The 18670-nt window shown below is 40.7% G+C and overlaps 1 protein-coding gene across 2 annotated transcripts in view; it reads right to left on the reverse strand.

The window, feature by feature from the left end:
• lmtk2 (lemur tyrosine kinase 2) overlaps window positions 1–16250 on the reverse strand; it is a 105260-nt gene extending 89010 nt beyond the window's left edge. The window contains exons 1-2 of one of the 2 annotated variants that reach the window (XM_048609444.1): window positions 15951–16250; window positions 15698–15838 (exon numbers count right to left, since the gene is read on the reverse strand). In XM_048609444.1, the coding sequence (XP_048465401.1) occupies window positions 15698–15782 (85 nt within the window). In that variant the 5' untranslated portion in view covers window positions 15783–15838; window positions 15951–16250. Of the gene's footprint in view, window positions 1–15697; window positions 15899–15950 lie in introns of those variants that run through there. The other variant, XM_048609446.1, reaches the window with a different exon arrangement.
• Window positions 16251–18670: the final 2420 nt, after the last annotated feature.

Below are 18670 nucleotides of genomic sequence, written 5' to 3' on the forward strand. Positions count from 1 at the left end.
GTTGCTGGAAAAGCTCAGCAGGTCTGGCAGCATCTGTGAAGAAAAAAAAATCAGAGTTAACGTTTCGGGTTTGGTCACCCTCCTCAGAACAGTTCTGAGGAAGGGTCACCAGACTTGAAACGTTAACTCCGATTTTTTCTTCACAGATGCTGCCAGACCTGCTGAGCTTTTCCAGCAACCTCTATCTTAATTCCAGATATTTACTGAATTCAAATTCCACCATCTGCTGTGGTGGGATTCGAACCCAGGTCCCCAGAACATTGCCTGGGTCTCTGGATTAACAGTCCAGCAATAAAACCACTAGGCCATTGCTTTCTTAAATCACTTTCTTAAGACATTGCTGTCCATACAGTGCATGTAACCTCAGTGCTGCTGTGAAGGGAGTTACAGGATTTTGATCAGGCAACAAAGGAACAGCAAGTTTAATTGTGTTGAGGAGGAACCTGCTGGTGTTAGTGTACTCATGAATCTACTGGTCTGTTCTGCCAGGTGACAGAGGTCATGGATTGGAAGGAGCTGGTGAAGGAACCTTGGTGATTTGTTTAATTCTTGCATAAAGTACAGACTGTTTCAATCATGCATCAGTGGAAGAGGAAGTGAATGTTTAATTTATGGATAGGGTACCAATCAAGCAGGCTGCTTTGTCTTGAATGATGTTGACCTTCTTAGAATGTTGTTGGAGTCATACTTATTCAGACAAATGGAGAGTATTCCAGCAATGTCCATATTCTTGTCTTATAGTTGGGGGACACGCTCTGCGAAGTCAAGACTGAGTTACTCTTCTCGGAATTCCAAACTGCTGACCCACTCTTTCAGTTGTATTGTTTACCTGGCTGATCCAGTTCAATTTTTGGTCTATGGTAACCCACAGGATGTTGACAGTGGGGGAATTCAGCAATCAATGTCATTAAACATCAAGTGAAGATTGTTAAGATTCTCGTAGATAGTCAGTTAGCTGGATAGCTATCTTGGGATACAGAGTGATGGCAACACTGCGGGTTCAGATTCAGTATCAGCTGAGGAGACCTTCATGTTAAACACACCTTAGTCTTCTCTCCCTAACAAGAGAGTAGCCTATGGACCTCTGGGACTATGTCAGCTTTCACTTTCAGATGGCCATTTCCTGGTATGTGGGGCAGCAATATTACTTGTTACTTAGCAGCCCAAGCCTAGATATTATCCAATTCATGTTTCATATGGTCACATATCCTTCAACATCTAAGCAGGAACCAAAAGCCAACTGTACAACTGCCATCTCTATTTCTGAATTGATGATGGAATGAAGGTGGCTAGGCATGGCCACACACTGTACATTTCAGCCCCAGGACTCTGTTGTAGGGGTTATTAGCCTCCAACAATCACAACCTTTGTGCTAGGTACAAGAAAGATTACCCCTAGATTCTCACTGCTTCATTTCTGCCCAGGGCTCCTTGATATCATACTCAGCCTTGATGCCTAGAGTAGTCACCCTCAGTTCCGTTCTTTCTTTCACATTTGCACTCGCGTTTTAACGAGATGAGGGGCCGGGCGGCTTTGATAAACTGAGCTTTAATGAGCAGGCTACTGTAGTCTAAGCGCCATTTGATAGTACTGGTGACACCACCTTTCTCCTGCACCCAATGATTGAGCCTGTTGAACAAACAGCAATAAGGGAGATACCAAATGTAAACATGTAATAAAAAAAGTCTAACTTACTTCACTGGTTCTCATCTGCTCCTAGCACCTCCTATCAGTCAATGACCTATAAGCTGCTAATGCTGTCAGCTGGACAATGTTCAAGACTCTTCTTGTTCAAAGTACAAAATTCCATTGCTGACTAAGGAGCTTTTGTAGCTTGCACTACAATCATACACAATAGTATGCCTAAAAATGCCCAATGTAACAAATCACAACGCCATTTTGTCTGATATCATACCCTTGTTTTATTTTAATTGATCTAGGAAGCACAAAACATGAACTATAGGTATAGGGATGGTATTAATACAAATGATAGCAAAACCAGGATGCAAAGTTTGTGTATGAGAGAATTTTTTAAACAGTCAAATTCTTGATGCATCACCATTTGTTGCCTGTTATTTACTCTTCTTCACATTTGGATGTATTGGTACGAGAGTGCAATGCATCATAAATCAGTATGTGTGAGGGTGCAATAAGAGTGAAAGAGGGACAGAAAAATGGGAGAGGAGGAAAACCCACGTTGAAAAGCAACCAGCTTCTCACCCCCACTTTTGTACAAATTCTACCAAAGCCAGCTCAAAGCAAAAGCAGGTCAGTGCTAGCTAAACCCTAACTTTTCTCCGTCCCAAACTCCTCCACCTTCTGTGTTGATCAGAACTTGGAGCCTAGTCTGTCTCCTTCTAGCCCTCCTTACCATAATGGCAAGAAAAAGGTTTAATTATTCAGCTTTACTAATGGTCACTTCTCAAAATGATTCTTTTTATTAATTATTCATTTATTTAAATAAACAAATTATTGCTTTGTAGTTAAATTTCTTTAATTCACCTTTACTCTTGTGCCAAACATGATGTTGATGAAATTTGCTCACCTCACCCTAGGTGGAGAAAATTTGGTTTGTGGCCCCTCATGCAAAAAGGATGGACAACACTTTAAAAAAAAGAATAACCACAAGAACTGCGGATGCTGTAAATCAGGAACAAAAACAAAGTTGCTGGAAAAGCTCAGCAGGTCTGGCAGCATCTGTGGAGGAGAAAACAGAGTTAACATTTCGGGTCCGGTGACCCTTCCTGTTCTGAGGAAGGGTCACCAGACCTGAGACGTTAACTTTAAAAAATAGGTTCATTTCCAACCAAAAGAAACCTTTACCAACATTTACAGTATTGTATTGCTGATGTACAGGCAGCTTATTGTACAATGTAACTTAAATTTGATTAAAAAGGACAAAAAAAAAACAAACAAACATTCTCCCTTTATTCCAGTTATGATTCTCCAGCACATGTGGACACAGTCAATGTTTGTTTGCAACAAGCCTAGCAGACTTGCCCTATGTGAGGTTGCAGTATCAGTGTCAATCAATGTGAAATTTAAACCAGTAGTTATCAGACCGCTGATAGATTGTGACAGCACATGGACTGAGGTGAAAAACATCATGAAAGGACAACATTCAAGAATTCAAAACAGTACAAAAACAATACATGGAATCATAGAGCACAGAAACAGAGCCCTCGGTCCAACTCATCCGCACCGACCAGACATCCCAATCCAACTTAGTCCCTTTTGCCAGCTTCTGGCCCATATCCATCTAAACCCTTCCCATTCATATACCCATCCAGATGCCTTTTAAATGTTGTAACTCTACCAGTTTCCACCGCTTCCTTTTCGTTCCATACACACCGGCCTCTGCACAAAGAAACTACCCCTCAGGTCCTTTTTACATCTTTCCCCACTCACCTTAAACCTACAATCTCTAGTTTGGGCTTCCGCAACCTAGGGAAAATACCTTGACTACTCACCCTATCCACGCCTCTAATGATTTTATAAACCTCTATAAAATCATCCCTCAGCCTCCAATGCTCCAGGAAAAAAGCCCAAGCCTATTCAGCCTCTCCCTATAACTCAAACCCTCCAATCCTGGCAACATCCCTGTAAATCTTTTCTGTGCCCTCTCAAGTTTAACAACATTGTTTTTAAAGAAGGGCCGCCAGAATTGTAACCAGTATTCTAAAAGTGATTTCACCAATATCCTGTACAACCGCAACATGAAATCTCAACTCCTAAGCATGCCAAACGCCTTCTTCACCACCCTGTCTACCTGCAATTCAGCTTTCAAGGAATCATGTACCTGCACCTCTAGGTCTCTGTTCAGAAACACTCCCCAGGCCCCTACCATTAACTGTATAAGTCCTGCCCTGATTTGCTTTTCCAAAATGCAACACCTCATTTATCTAAATTAAACTCCATCAGCTACTCTTCGGCCTACTGGCCCATCTGATTAAGGTCACGTTGTACTCTGAAATAGTCTTCTTCACTGTCCACTACACCACCTATTTTGGTGTCATCTGCAAACTCCTATATTCACATCCAAATCATTTATACAAATGACAAAAAACAGTGGACCCAGCGCTGATCCTTATGGCAAACAGCTGGTCACAGGTTTTCAGTCCAAAAAGTAACCAACATCCTCAGTCTCCTATCTTCAAGCCAATTTTGAATCCAATTGGCTTGCTCCCCCAGATTCCATATGATTTGACCCTACTAGCCAATCTACCAAACATTTTGCCAAATTCGTATCTGCACACGATATTTATAGTGAACAGCCAGAAAGAACACTGCTACTAGCAACAAATAAATAATGAAGCCACAATTATTTGTAACTTATGGTAAATACATACACAGTAAGGTCACAAGTTAACTGCTTAAAAACACTTGCACTTGTTTTCTAATAAATAGATCATTTCACTGCCTCTCTGGGTATCAAATCTATTACAAGCATTTTCTTAACCAGGTTACTTGATGCAGCAGCAATGTGCTACCAACAAACAGGGAGGTTAATTTGCCACACCTCATTTGGACACATGCTGCTTCATCACAGTGTATTTTGATACTTCTTGTAATCCAAGATTCCAACAACATACTGATTTTAAAGCACCTTAAGCTAAATATACATGTAAATAAATCATCAAAATAATTAAAGAAGCCACAAAACATATTTGGATTAGTTAGGCATAATGGATTTTTTTTTGCAAATCTAAAACTTATAACTGAAATGCCCCCTCTTCTGAAATAAAGTAAGAGTGCATTTATTCATAGGATATTTCCACTGTGGCCCGACACTATTATGTTTATAAATGTTGCATATGATATCTAGTCCAAACTTCTGATGTTACTGCACCAACAGCTATCCAAGAAACTTCATTACAGTGAAGTCATCAGCCAATATCCCATGATGATTTGAAAGTATCTCAAGATTTCAGGCATAGATGTTTCAGAGAAATGCCAATATCTTATATATCTGGCCTGCCTAATTTGGCCAACACACTGCCGAGGCCAGTGTGATTCAGAGAATGGAGTGCAGTGCTGCAGGTAATAGTTAATTAATTGTGAAAATTTGCTATTTTACAAGTTAGGATAGCTATATAAATTTGAGCTAAGCTAGGACTCTTGTCATGCAGTGGTAGGGTCCCAACCATTTTATAAACTTCAATAAGATCAGCCCACAACTTCCTATGCCTCAGTGATAAAAGTCCTAGCATATCCAGCCTATCCTCATCACTCAAACTCTCCAATCCCAGCAAACATCCTGGTAAATCTTTTCTGAACCCTCTCCAATTTACTAATACCCTTTCTATAACAGGGTGACCAGAATTGTACACAGTATTTCAAAAGTGGCCGCACCAACATCCTGTACAACCTCGACATGACATCCCAACTCCTATACTCAATGTTTCTTAAATTCTCACCCAAATCATTTATATAAATGACAAACAAAAGTGGACCCAGCACCGATCCCTGCGGACACCCATCATCTATAAGTGTGAGCTGCAAGATCACAGAAGGCAGCTGTAATTACTTTTGAGGATCAGTTGTAAAGTGTAGAAGTGCCACACTATTCAGGATAAAGTAGTGAACTGGGTGACCTGCACGACAGGAGACACAAAAATTAACAGACTCAAGGAATCCTTGAGTCACTGAAACTATCCATAGCTACTTGTTAGACAAGTGAAAGATTAAGAGGTACTCAGTCATATGTTCCTGACTGATATTTTGCCACAATTGCACAAAGAACACACAGGAGGCAGCATGACAGGCAGACAAAACAAAAGGTGCTTTGCAGACGTTGTTTTAAAGAGGTACAAGGCTGAAGAACATCTCAAAGGGTGGATAACCTCTAGGAATTTGTCGGGAGAAAACAAATGGAGGTTACAGAAAAGATGCATTTCGCATTTAAATCAATCATATCAATGTAGTGCAAACATGGTATTTAACCTCTCCGTAACAGGGAAGATTTCAGATAACATGGAAGCAGGTTACAAGGGATTCTATGTTTAAGAGAAGAACAACAGTTATTATTATGACAAATGTGGAAGAATTAGTTACATCAGCAAGAAAACATCTTCAGGTGAAGACATAACTTTGAAGTAATGAGAGATCAAAGTACTATTGTCGAAGAGGCAAAGGATGTCAATGGTTCTAATAAAGATCATTGACCTGAAATATTAACTCTGCTTCGCTCTCCAAAGATGCTGCTAGATCTGCTGAGCATTTCAAGCATTTTCTAAATTTTATTAAGAAAGGAAGCATGACTTGACTTATTTCCAAGAAGTGAAGGGTACAATTTGAGTACAACCAGGAAATCAAAAACATCAGAGATAGTCTAAAATATAACCAAAAGGACATTGAATATTGTTTAAGTCACAGCTTCAAGTACCCTTTTACACAATGCCACTGAAGTCCGACAAAACACTACATCGATTCACTGATGAGACCTGGTACAGAAAAATATAATTTTGAAGAGATATTGGAGCAAAGGTGAATTTTGTTTAAATTTTCAATTTAAAAAATGCTTTAAAAATGAAGAGAGAAAGACTATTTCCTTTGGTTGTGAAGTCATGGCCAGGCATTATAGAAACAGAAAATACCAGGAGTAGGCCATTTGATCCTTTGCACCTGCTCCACCATTCAATATGATCACGATTGTCAGCTAACTCAGCATCTTGTCCTCTCTTTCTCCCCACATCTTTTGATCTCTTTAGCCCTAGAACTATATCTAAGTCCTTCTTGGAAACATCCCACGTCTTGCCTCAACCAATTTCTGTGGCAGATAACTGCACAGGCTCTACACACTCTGGGTGAAGAAATTTCCCATCTCAGTTCTAAATGGCCTATCCTGAATCCTAAACTGTGACCCCAGGTTCTGGACTTCACAGACATCAGGAACATTCTCTGTTTATCTTGACTAGGGCTATTAGAGCTTCATAGATTTCTACGAGATCCCCCTTCATTCTTCTAAACCCCTGTGAATATTACACTAATTGATCCAGTCTCTCTTCATACGTCAGTCCTGACCTCCCAGGAATCAGTCTAGCAAACCTTTGCTGCACTTTTCCCTTAGTCAAAACATCCTTACTCAAATAAGGAGATAAAAACTGCATGTAACACTCCAGGTGTTGTCGCACTGAGGTGCCGTACAATTACATCAAGACATCTCTGCTTCTGTACTGAAATTCTCACTATAAGGGCAACATATCTTTGCCTTCCTCACTGCCTTCAGCGACTGGTGTAGAAGGACACCCAGATCTCATTACACCTCCACCCTTCCCAATCCATCATCATTCAGATAATAATCTGCCATTCTGTTTTTGCTGCCAAAGTGGATAACCTCACATTATACTTTCTGACATACATTTGCCCACTGACTTGTCCAAATTACATTGTAACATCTCTGCATCCTCCTCACAGCTCACAGTCCCATCCAGTTTTATGTAATCTGCAAACTTGCATATTTACTTCCCTCATTTAAATCATTAATATATATTGCGATTAGCTGGGGTATAAGCACTGATCACTGTGATAGCATACCGAGCATTGCCTGGGACTTGGAAAAAGGCGGATTTATTCCTACTCTTTGTTTCTTCTCTGCTAACCAGTTTTCTTTCCACGTCAATACACTACCCCGAATCCCATTAATTTTACATGCTAATCTCTTACGTAGGACATTATTGAAAACCCTCTGCAAGTACAAGTAAATCACATTCAATGGTTTCCCACTTATCAAGTCTGGTAGTTATATCCTCAAACAATTTCAGTAGATTCATTAAGCATGATTTCTCTTTCGTAAATCCACGTTAAGTCTGTCCGCCTTTCATTATTTTCCTAGTACTCTGCCATTAAATCTTTTATAATGGATTCTAGCATTGTCCCCACTAATGATGTCAGGCAAATCAGTCTATAACCTCCTGTTTTCTCCATATATCCTCTTTTAAATAGTGGGGTTACATTAGGTACCCGCCAATCTATAGGAACTGCTCCAGAGTCAAGAGAATCTTGACAGATGACCAATGCATCCACTATTTCTAGGGCCTCTTCATTAAGTATCTGGAATGTGGATTTAGCGGCCTTTAATCCCAACAATTTCTCCAACACCATTTCCGTACAAATACTGATTTCCCTTCAGTTCCTCCTACTCAGTAGTCTTGGTAGTCCCCAACATTGCTGGGACATTTCATAATGTCCTCCTTTAAGAAGGCAGAACCAAAATATGTATTTAATCAAAAATCAAACAAACTGCAGATGCTGTAAATCAGAAACAAAAGCAGATATTGCTAGGAAAGCTCAGCAAGTCTGGCAGCATTTGCGAAGAGAAATCAGTTAACTTTTCGGGTCCAGTGACCGTTTCTCCGAACCAGCTTTTGCATGTGTTTAACTGTCCCATTTTTGATCCCCATTATAAATTCCCCTGTTTCTCACTGTAAAGAACAGAAGACTATAAATTTTTGGCTTAATAATCTTTTTCTCTTCCCCAAGAGATGCTTTTGTAATCAGTTGGTATATTCCCCGCAAGCTTAGTCGCATACTTTATGTTCCCCTCTTAACCAATCCCTTTGCTCTCTTTTATTGAAACCTAAACTGCTCACAATCCTCTGGTCTGATGTTTTATTCTGGCTAATATTTATGTCCTTTCCATGTATCTACCATGATCACTAATTTCCCTTGTTAACCACGATTGGACCGCTGATTGTTTTATTTTTGTGCAAGGTTTATAAATTTATATCTTGCACCTGCTTTACAAATTAAAATAAATACTCAATAAGAAAATTTCAAAAATCTATTTAGAGGGTTCTTGGAGCTTGCACTTTTTGCCGGTGAATGATGATGGCCAAAACCACTGGTTTTTAAGCAAAAGGTCAATAAATAATTGAAGCAGGAGAAAGATGCAGTTGACTTTGTATGCATGATATTGCATTGATAATTGGCCAAGTGGCTTCTACATAAGCTTTAAAACTTCTGGTTTTGGAATTAGAGAAATACAAGAAACTAGTACCCACTCACCACTGGAAAAGCACTTGCATGAACTTAAAGGCCAAAAGCATTCTCTGAAAGTGACGCTACATTTGGGAGGTATTCTTTTGCTGAATATTTTTATTTCACCCTTGTTTTGTTTCGATAAAACATGAAAGAGATCATAAATTGTATAAACACACATTACTTCCTTGTTTAATTTTATATTGGACTTTGCCACACTGCAATGACCGCTGCCAATCACATGGTATAAATTGACTACAATTCTGAAAACTCAAAACAGTAGTCACAAAGGAGCTTAGATACCATTCTTCTAGAATCCCATACCTTTGATGATGTGGGCATTGAAGTCAAACAGACAAAGCAGAACACCAGCCAGTATACTTACACAGGCAGGTCCAATAACAAAGGGAGAGTCATCAAACCTTATTACACTTGCAGGGAAGCTTATAGGCCATCTACATCTCAAGGTGAGCAACTGATCCTTGGCCAAAGGGATAGAAATGAATTGATAAACTGAAACTCATCCAGTAATCATGTTACATGAACAAAGGTCCGCTGGTCACTGAAAAGTTTATAAAAAAATTATAATTTCTGAACCCCCTTGCCTCAGTCTGTTTTTACCATCCAAATAAAAATAAGTCTGCAAGACTATTAACAGAAAGTCGCACTCCAGGGTCACAGTTAAGCCTGCCTCAAGTTTAAACCCCCTAGAAACTTGGTCCTTTGGCAACTCCCGAGAACCTCTCCTGAGTTCCTAAAGAAAAGAATTTCACTGGACACTATCATGTGAATTAATATCCATTCTTTTTAAAAAAATTCTTAATTGTAAACTCTTTCCTTGCTTTTTTTTTTGTATATTTGAGAGTGTATGTGTTGCAAGATCAGCTCTCTCTCCCTCACTCCCTACCCTTAGTTTCAACAATGACTAAACCACATTTCTGATTTAACATCAAATACAGTTTGTTGAAAGTCACTTTAAAAATTGGACTTCCCAAACAGATGGTTTGCAGGAAAACATGCCACAAAAGAAAAAAAAAATTAAAAACACTTCTGCTCACAGAAGGCAAGATAAATAAAATAATTCAAATTACCTTACTTCCCTACCTGTAACATTTGTCACAGTAATTATAGTTAGACTGAGAATCAAATCCAGGATCTGTAACTCTGAAAAAGGGTCAACGGACCCATAGGATTAACTCTGATTTTTCTCCACAGGTGCTGCCAGATATGCAGAGATTTTCCAGCAATTTTTGTTTCTGTTCCAGGATCTCAGTGACTGAAGGGCTGAGGAAGAGTAGAAGCTCCTTCCCTTTGACCCGTTGCACTGTTCCCAGGATGCCTCTGTGAAGACAGTGGGCCAGTCAAGTGAGGAGGGGAACATAAAGCATAAACCCTCCTGTGGTAACCTCTCTTTCCTGCATCACCCCACCCCAGCCTCCGAGAATCCCTGGGCACCAAGGCAGACCATGGTGGAGAGGCCCCCCTGAGTATTCCCAAAGGTATTCCTCATGTTTACACAACACTCCCAGCAATTTTATAACATCCACCTCCAGCCCAATAATTTTTTAAGATACCCTCCCAGCCGAGTGATTTTATAAACCCCCAAGAGTCCAATGCTTATCTAAACTCCACCACCCTGCCTCATTGTTTTTATAAACGCTCCCAGCCCAGTAACTTTGAACACCTTCCCAGCCCAGTGTTTATATAAACTCCTCCCAGGCAAGTGTTTATAGAAAACTACTCACCAGCCCCAACCAGTGATTTTATAAATCCCCCAGACCAGTTTAGTGTTTCTATAAGCGCCCCCAGCCCCAGCCCAGTGATTTTACAATCACAGACCGAGAATGACCAGCACAATGGCAGCAACCATGCTGTCCTTTCCATCTTCCTCTCCTTCTTCACACACCGCTTACCTCGGACCTCACACTAATCCAGCAGGAGATACTGCCCACGCTGAATTGTTTGTCTGCACTCCACCACAGGTAATCTAAGTTAGTGTCCAGTTGTCTTGGAACTCCCCTGTCACTGGATCAAGACCTTGCGCTGCCTGTGGTAGCTGGTGTGCAATGGTTTCTCCACATTAAAAGAACTCTCACAGAGAGACTTTCCACACCCCCAGGATGAAATTCAAAACCTGGAATGTCAGGACGCTTACGGAGAGTGCTGCCAGTGACAGACCAGAGTGCTGCACTGCCACTGTTGCCTGGGAACTCAGGCACTGACATTGCTGCCCGGAGTGATACCCAGCAGGTATGGGAAGAACAGCTCAGAAAACAAGGTGGTGGCTACACCTTTTTCTGGAAAGGCAAAGCCAAAAAAGAGCACCACATCCCTAGAGTTGGCTTCACTATCAAAAATGAACTGATGGACCAACTCAAAGATTCTCCTTGTGGAACAAGCAAATGCCTCATGTCACACCAACTCACCCTTGCTCAGAGCCAGTACATCAAGATATTCAGTGTATATACAGCAACTGAGGACAAGGAGGAATTCCACTCCAGCCTTGATGACTCTCTCTCTCAGGTCCCTGCAGCAGACAAACTAAATCGTCCTCAGTGATTTCAACACCAAAAGCAAAGTGCAGACCTCTGGGACCTTGTAATCGGGAAAGAGGAGGTAAGCAAGCAAAATCCCAATGGCACCCTTCCCCCAACCAGATGCTGTGAACACACCTTCATCACCAACTTACTGTTCCGCCAAAAGGACAAACACTGGCACCTCCTTGACTACATCATTAAAGCAAGCGACTGGAAAGACTTTAGAATCACCCACGCCGACAACTGCTGGCGGTCAATCACCTGATCCAAGCCAGAATCAACATAAATATAGCCCTGCGAGAAGTTTAACATTGAGGCACTCAAAGATCCAGAAAAGACAGCTTCATACAAATAACTCCTCTCCACAAATCTAGCGATCCTTGGTGACACTGAGTTGTGGGATTCCAACAGCCTCTGGTCCGCCCTCAAGGCCACCATCATTAATGGCTGCAAAAACTCAACCAGTCACTTAACCAGGAAACACCAAGACTTGTTTGACAAGAATGAGCAGGAGATTCAAGAATTTTTAAGCCAGAAGTGCATGGAATTTCTGAGTGTAAAACTGCAACTGCACTCCAAAGAAAAATGGCAGGCCTACAGGCGACCAAAGACTGGGGTCCAACAACGAATCCGTAACATAAAAAACAGATGGAGGCCCAACAAATGGCCGACATCCATAATATGCAGGGTTTCTCCTGTGCTAGTATGAACACCTATGGAGTAAGTACCCAAGGCCCCAACCCCCTGGCTGAGGAGTGAATCTTTTCAAAGACAAAGAAGCCATCAAACAGCGTGAGGGAAGCACTTCAGAGACCTCCTCAACCAAGGCTCTGTCGTCAATCCAAGCAATCTTGACCACATCCCACAGCACGCTATACAGCACGAGGTCAGCAACACTCCGGCCCCACATTAAGTATAGAAAGCCTTCCAAAAGGTCAAGAACAATAAGACTGTTGGAGCAGATGGCATCCCCACTGAGGCACTGGAGTGCAGAGACAAAGAGTTCCTGCTGCAGCTACATGCCTTTGTCTGCCTTATCTGGAAAGAGGAGAGCATCCCAGGATAACTCCGAAATGCCACAGTTGTGAGCAATTTCCAAAGATGGAATAAGTGCGACTGTGGTGTTGACAACCATTGGAAAAATCATCGCCAAGCTCCTCCCCTCAATCATCTCCTCCCTGCGGTAGTGTTGCTTCTGGCCATGCAGGGGCACAATGGACGTGCTTTTCACCCCGTGACAGCTGCATGAGAAATGCAGAGAAAAGAATCGACCCATGTACATGGCCTTCGACACCTTCAACTAGGAAGAATTATGAAGCGTCCTTCTCTGCTTTGGCTACACCACAAAGTTTGTCACTATTCTATGCCTATTTCACAACAACATGGAGGTCGTGGTAATGACAAATGGCTCCACCCCCCCGATCCATTCCCTGTTCAGTTCGGTACCAAGCAGGCCTGCATCATCGCCCCCAACACTGTTCTCGATCTACCTCACTGCAATGCTTTACCTCACCAAACTCCCAAATGGAGTGCAGCTAACCTACAGAACCAGCAGAAAATTATTCAACCTCCGTCACCTTCAAGCCAAAACCAAAATCACCACAACCAGTGTCATCGAGCTATAGTACACAGATGATGCTTGCATATGTGCAAACTCAGAGGTCGAAGTCCAGACCATCATCAGCGCTTTGCAGAGGCATATGATAGCGTGGGTCTCATCCTGAACATCCAAAAGATGAAGCTCCTCCAACAACCTGGCCCAGCATTGCTAAGTGAGCCCCTGATCATCACAGTTCATGGGGAGGCCTCGGGAGTGTCCTATCGACTAAAGCAGTCATTGAAGAAGAGATCCAGCACTGCCTCCATTGTGCTAGCACAGCATACAACTGCCTGAGGGAAGGGTGCTCCAGGACAACAACAGCATAGGAGCATTTTTATCAGTTGACCGTGGGAGAGAAGGGACAAAGTCAACATTTTTCTGAAGAAACCTACTCACTTTGAATTCTAACATTTTTCCCTTTTTAAATTAACAATATGAATACTACAAAGAAATAAAAAACAGCCACAACTAACCAAGACCTTTTTTGATCATATTTACACAAGACAGAGAACTACGAAGAAAGTGAATAGACTTGCACAGATTTTTTGTTTGGTTAAAACAAAGGCTTTCAGTGTTACAGTTCCCAATGGTAAGGGCCAATCCTAGGCTATGACTCCAGCTTTAAAATTAAACCAATTTAAGTGAAAGATTATACATATTTTGTCACCTCCAACGGTTCTTTAGATCCTTAAGATTCATCCCAAAACCAAGGGTGCACAAGAAAACTATTGCCTTAAAGTCCATTGACACACGTGCAATTCTGTGAGAATCAACTTTTCCTGAAAAGGATCTTCCTCTCACTCCAAGTCAAAATGGAATTTTGTCATGTTATTAATCAAAACATATACCATATACTCCCTGGTATTTTAACATGAACTGTCATTCAAATGCAAAATGCAAGAGCCATTGCGTACTGAACATTTGGGTAATGACTAAAGTAAATCTCTGTAATATTTTCATGATTTGAAATGCAAGGTGTAATGTAATTCCAACCATCTGTTTTGCTGCATAGTCTGTTCACAAAAATTTCAGTTCCAGTTCTCACATAAATAGAGTCATACAGCACAGAAACAGATCCTTTGGTCCAACCAATCCATGCTGATCATAATTCCAAACTAAACTAGTCCTACCTGCCTTCGCTTGGCACATATCCTTCCAAACATTTCTTATTCAAGTACTTATCTAAATGTCTTTTAAACGTTGTAACCGTACCCTCATCCACCACTTCGACTGGAAGTTCATTCCACACACAAACCATCCTGCGTAAAAATTGTCCTTCATGTCTTTTTTAAATCTTTCTCCTCTCACCTTAAAAAATGCCCCTAGTCTTTAAATCCCTAGAAATTTAAATGCCCTTAGGGAAAAGACACCTGCCATTCACCCTATCTGTACCCATCATGATTCTATAAATCTCTATAAGGTCACCTCTCAACCTCCTATGCTCCCATGAGAAGAGTCCCAGCCTATCCAGCCTCTCCTTCTAGCAACATCCTGGTAAATCTCTTCTGAACCTTCTCCAGCTAAATAATATCCTTCCTGTAATAGGGAGACCAGAACTGGACACAGTACTCCAGAAGAGGCCTCACCAACGTCTTGCATAACCCCAACATACCATCCCAACTCCTATATTCAAATGCGTGAGCAATGAAGGCAAGCATGCTAAACGCCTTTTTAACCACCCTATATATATGTGACGCAAACTTCAGAAAATTATGTACCTGAATCCCTCAGTCTCTATTATACAACACTGCCCAAGGTTCTATTTTTAATTCAATAAGCATTGCTTCTGTTTGTTTTACCAAAATGTAATAGCTAGCATTTATCAAAATTAAACTTCATTTGCCATTAATGAAACAAGAAAATATAGCAACTGCATTTGCACTCAAAACCAATACATAAAACATGCGCGAATTGGGAAGTTGAATTTCAATGGAGCCCATGGTTTAAAGCACCAACTGAAATCGTGAGATGCAGTTCAACCAATGTACAGCACAGAACTGACAAGAACACATTTTGATTTTAAAAAGTATAGATTTTAGCACCTAACCTTGATACAGCTATCATATATTTAACTTCAATTATCCCAAATGTTTCCATAGTTCAATTTAACAATGGAATAAATTTTAACAATGCAGAGATGGCATTACTTCATTCCCAAGAAAATTTTTCAAGATGGCAGGCTGAAAACAGGAAGCTTAAAACATTCCAACGTTAGAATAAATAATCAGTGTGACAGAGAAAAAAGACCTGTGAAACAAACTCTGATTAAATTCAATTGCGAGAACGTACTGTACTCCAATGCTACCCTACAATCCTAAGCAATCTCCAGATGTCAGTAAGTGATATCATTACAATTAAGACTCGCAGGCAGCCGGTTACATCTCTCAACATGACGTACACTTTTGATTTTAAATTGAGAAATTTCATAATAAACAAACCGGTTGTACCCGTCACTTTCTGTAGAAGTAAAATGCTTCTTATCTGTACGTAACCCAAGAGCTGAGTTTTGTTTTTAAGACATGAACAATTAACATGCTACGTCCAATCTTTTGTTATTTAGTCGATGCCCGAATGCACTGACCTGCAACTGTTTGCGGAAGTGGAGCACCTTGGACGCTGCGCAATGCCAATAATGTCAGTAAGAGAACGCCGGCGTGTATCGCCATTCTCGGCTGGGATCAACTGCTCGACGTCGTCGTCAGGGTCTCGAACGATCATCAATCTGAAGCATTTATACGAACAGACCGATTTGCCGTCAATACGAGCCGATGTCAACCATCAACTCTTCCTCCCCCTCGCACCCCCTCTTCCCCGCCCGCTCTCCCTTTAAATACCACCAACAGCAGGCCGGCCGCCGCGCTCTCCCCTTCTGGAGCTTTTCTTTCGGATTTTTCGGCAGCAAACAGTCGCTGGAGTTGGGCCACAGAAACTCATCCTTACTCACAGGCCTTGAACGCCTCTCCACACCGATTTTTCTCCCAGATCCCAGCCCCAAACCATTATTCTCGCGGTCGGTAACATTCCATTCATCTGTTTTGTCTGGGTGACGATAGTGATTTTATTTTAATTTGCACTTTCGCTAGTGACACAACCTCCCACCTCCCAACAATTTTCCCACAACCGCCATCATGCTTGCTCGCATCCGGAAACAGCCTGTTCCGCTCCTCCGCTGTGACTGACAACGCGCTCTGACCAATTGGACGCCGCTGTGACCAGGGCAGCGCAGCCAATCAAAGATAGGGGCGGGAATTCCGGGCTGAAGGCTGTGATGGACGGAGTGGCCCCTGGGAGTCTGCGTCATTCGCCTAGCAACCGCAGGAGACAAACAGGGGCAATTTGGGGCAGTCTCTTGGAGTGTGTTGCTAAGGACCTAGTAATTGAGCAACATGCTTCGAGGTCAGGACTGTTTCTCGACTTTATAATACTTATTCACAATGTGACTGTTGCCACCCCTTAACGTGACTCAATATTAATTGCAACGAGACGTTGAAAATTATATGACTGGCTTTTTTTCCTCCTCACAGAGAACCTTACAAGAAGTTTTTTTTTATATGCTAGTTCTTTGAATGGAATTGGCCCAACTTCCTCTGGTTTTACCACATAGCTTTACTGGGTTTTTTTCTTTGTAATTGTGCAATTCATAACAATTAGCTGCATTGTTTTGGAAAATCGTCCTTCTAATCTATCCATTACTTTCTTAGCAATTATCTTAAGTCTGTGCCATCATATGACTGAATCTCCAGTATCATACCATCTTCTAAACCCCTAGGTCCTCATTTCTTTCCCTTTTTGCTCTATCTCAATTTCATCTTTGGGGCCTTCCTTCTAACCTACCTCTTTGGTCAAACTTTGGTCATTTGTCATATTATAACCCAGTGCTACAATTTGTTTCATATGACCCATGTAAAATGCTCTGTAATGTTTCATATCGTTACAGGCTGTATATAAATATCAATTGTTGTCAAGTATTCTATTAAAACCCTTCCTAATTTTCAACATTTCTTAAATTTCCCTTTCACCTACCTGGCTGAAAGAAAAAAAGTTATTTGTAATTTTTAATTAATTTTAAAAAGCATTCAGTGATTGTAAGATATTTTTATCTTTCTAAGAAACTTAAATTTATGTATTTATTAAATTACTGCAATAGAAACATCCTGCAATAGAACTGTTGTTAAGACTGAATTTCAGGTTAAGGATAATTAAATTTTAAACCTATTGGTGTCTCATGGGTTTGCCAACATCAACAAAATGCTTCATGTGAGATTCATAATTATGGACTAATAGATCTGTTGATTTCTAACAGTGCCATGCATCAATATAAGCTATTTGAAGTCAAATTCAGTCACTGTTACACAGTAGTGATTGACCTATATCTATTTTAATGGAGAAATTTGGCTTGAAGGATACTCCAATGAAGATAATGATACCTTTGCTGCCTTCTAACATAACGTTGCTATGTTTAGATTGAAATATGTTTACAAGTTTTCACAATGGATATTTGGAAAACTTTGCCATCAAGAATTTTTGGTCGTCACCTTAACCTTTTCTGCTTTAAAATGCTTCTCAATATCTATCTGTTTCACCAAGCCTATGATTGCTAGTTCTAATATCTGCTTTTGTTGGCTTTGTATCAATTTTGCAGGATTAGGCTTTGGGGTGTTCCATTATGTTAAAGCTGCAACACAAATGCAAGATCTCATTATTAGTCACATCAGTAAGGAAGAGTCCAAGTTTTTAAATCATTATCTTTGAGTTAGTTGATTACATGCAGAGCAACTGCAGAAGTACTGCATTGGTTTAAGTAGTCTGGGCTTTACACAGAGGCAAATCATTCATGCTTCCCATCCCTGATTTCTATCTGACCTTGCTGAAAACAGTATGTTTGTGATCATCAGAATGATAAGATTGGTCCAATAGTCACCACAATACTATATGGTGTTAGATATGAATAATGAGTACTTCAAGCGAGGATGGTATTGGAGGGCCATGGAACTCAGTCAGTTCCTTCCTTGGAATTGTATAAAAACACTGGAAATAAAACTTAACATATTCACATTTTAATAGACCTTCCCAGGAAGAAAGCTAGGGTGTTGATCTGCAACCTGATCTGTAACTTGGCTAAGGTCTGAATTCAAGAATGCAAAGGAATAATATTTATAGTTAAAAGAGAAATGCATCCAAACATTGGCAGCCTAATACATTATTCTTTCCATTGTAAAACACTTCTTGCCTCTTAAAAAGTACACTCTTTACTTAGCATGTGCAGTTTCATGGATTCACAAGCTTCAAGGATTTGGTTTTTGCAGGTGGTAGCAGAGCAGTATTGTTACTGGACTAGTAATCCGGGGACCCAGGCTAATGCCTTGAGATCATGGGTTTAAAATAATCTTGGCAGATGGTGAAAATTCAATTAAATCTGGAAGCAAAAAGATAATCATTGGTTTTATGGTTAAAATATCGATTGTCAGCTTGGTGAAGTTACTACATAGGACTATTTGCATGCCAAGCATCATATGATAGACAGGGCTGAGCAGTCCCACAACCAGTTGATCAA

This window comes from Rhincodon typus, chromosome 21 (genome assembly GCF_021869965.1).
Source record: "Rhincodon typus isolate 14 chromosome 21, sRhiTyp1.1, whole genome shotgun sequence".
Taxonomy (NCBI): domain Eukaryota; kingdom Metazoa; phylum Chordata; class Chondrichthyes; order Orectolobiformes; family Rhincodontidae; genus Rhincodon; species Rhincodon typus.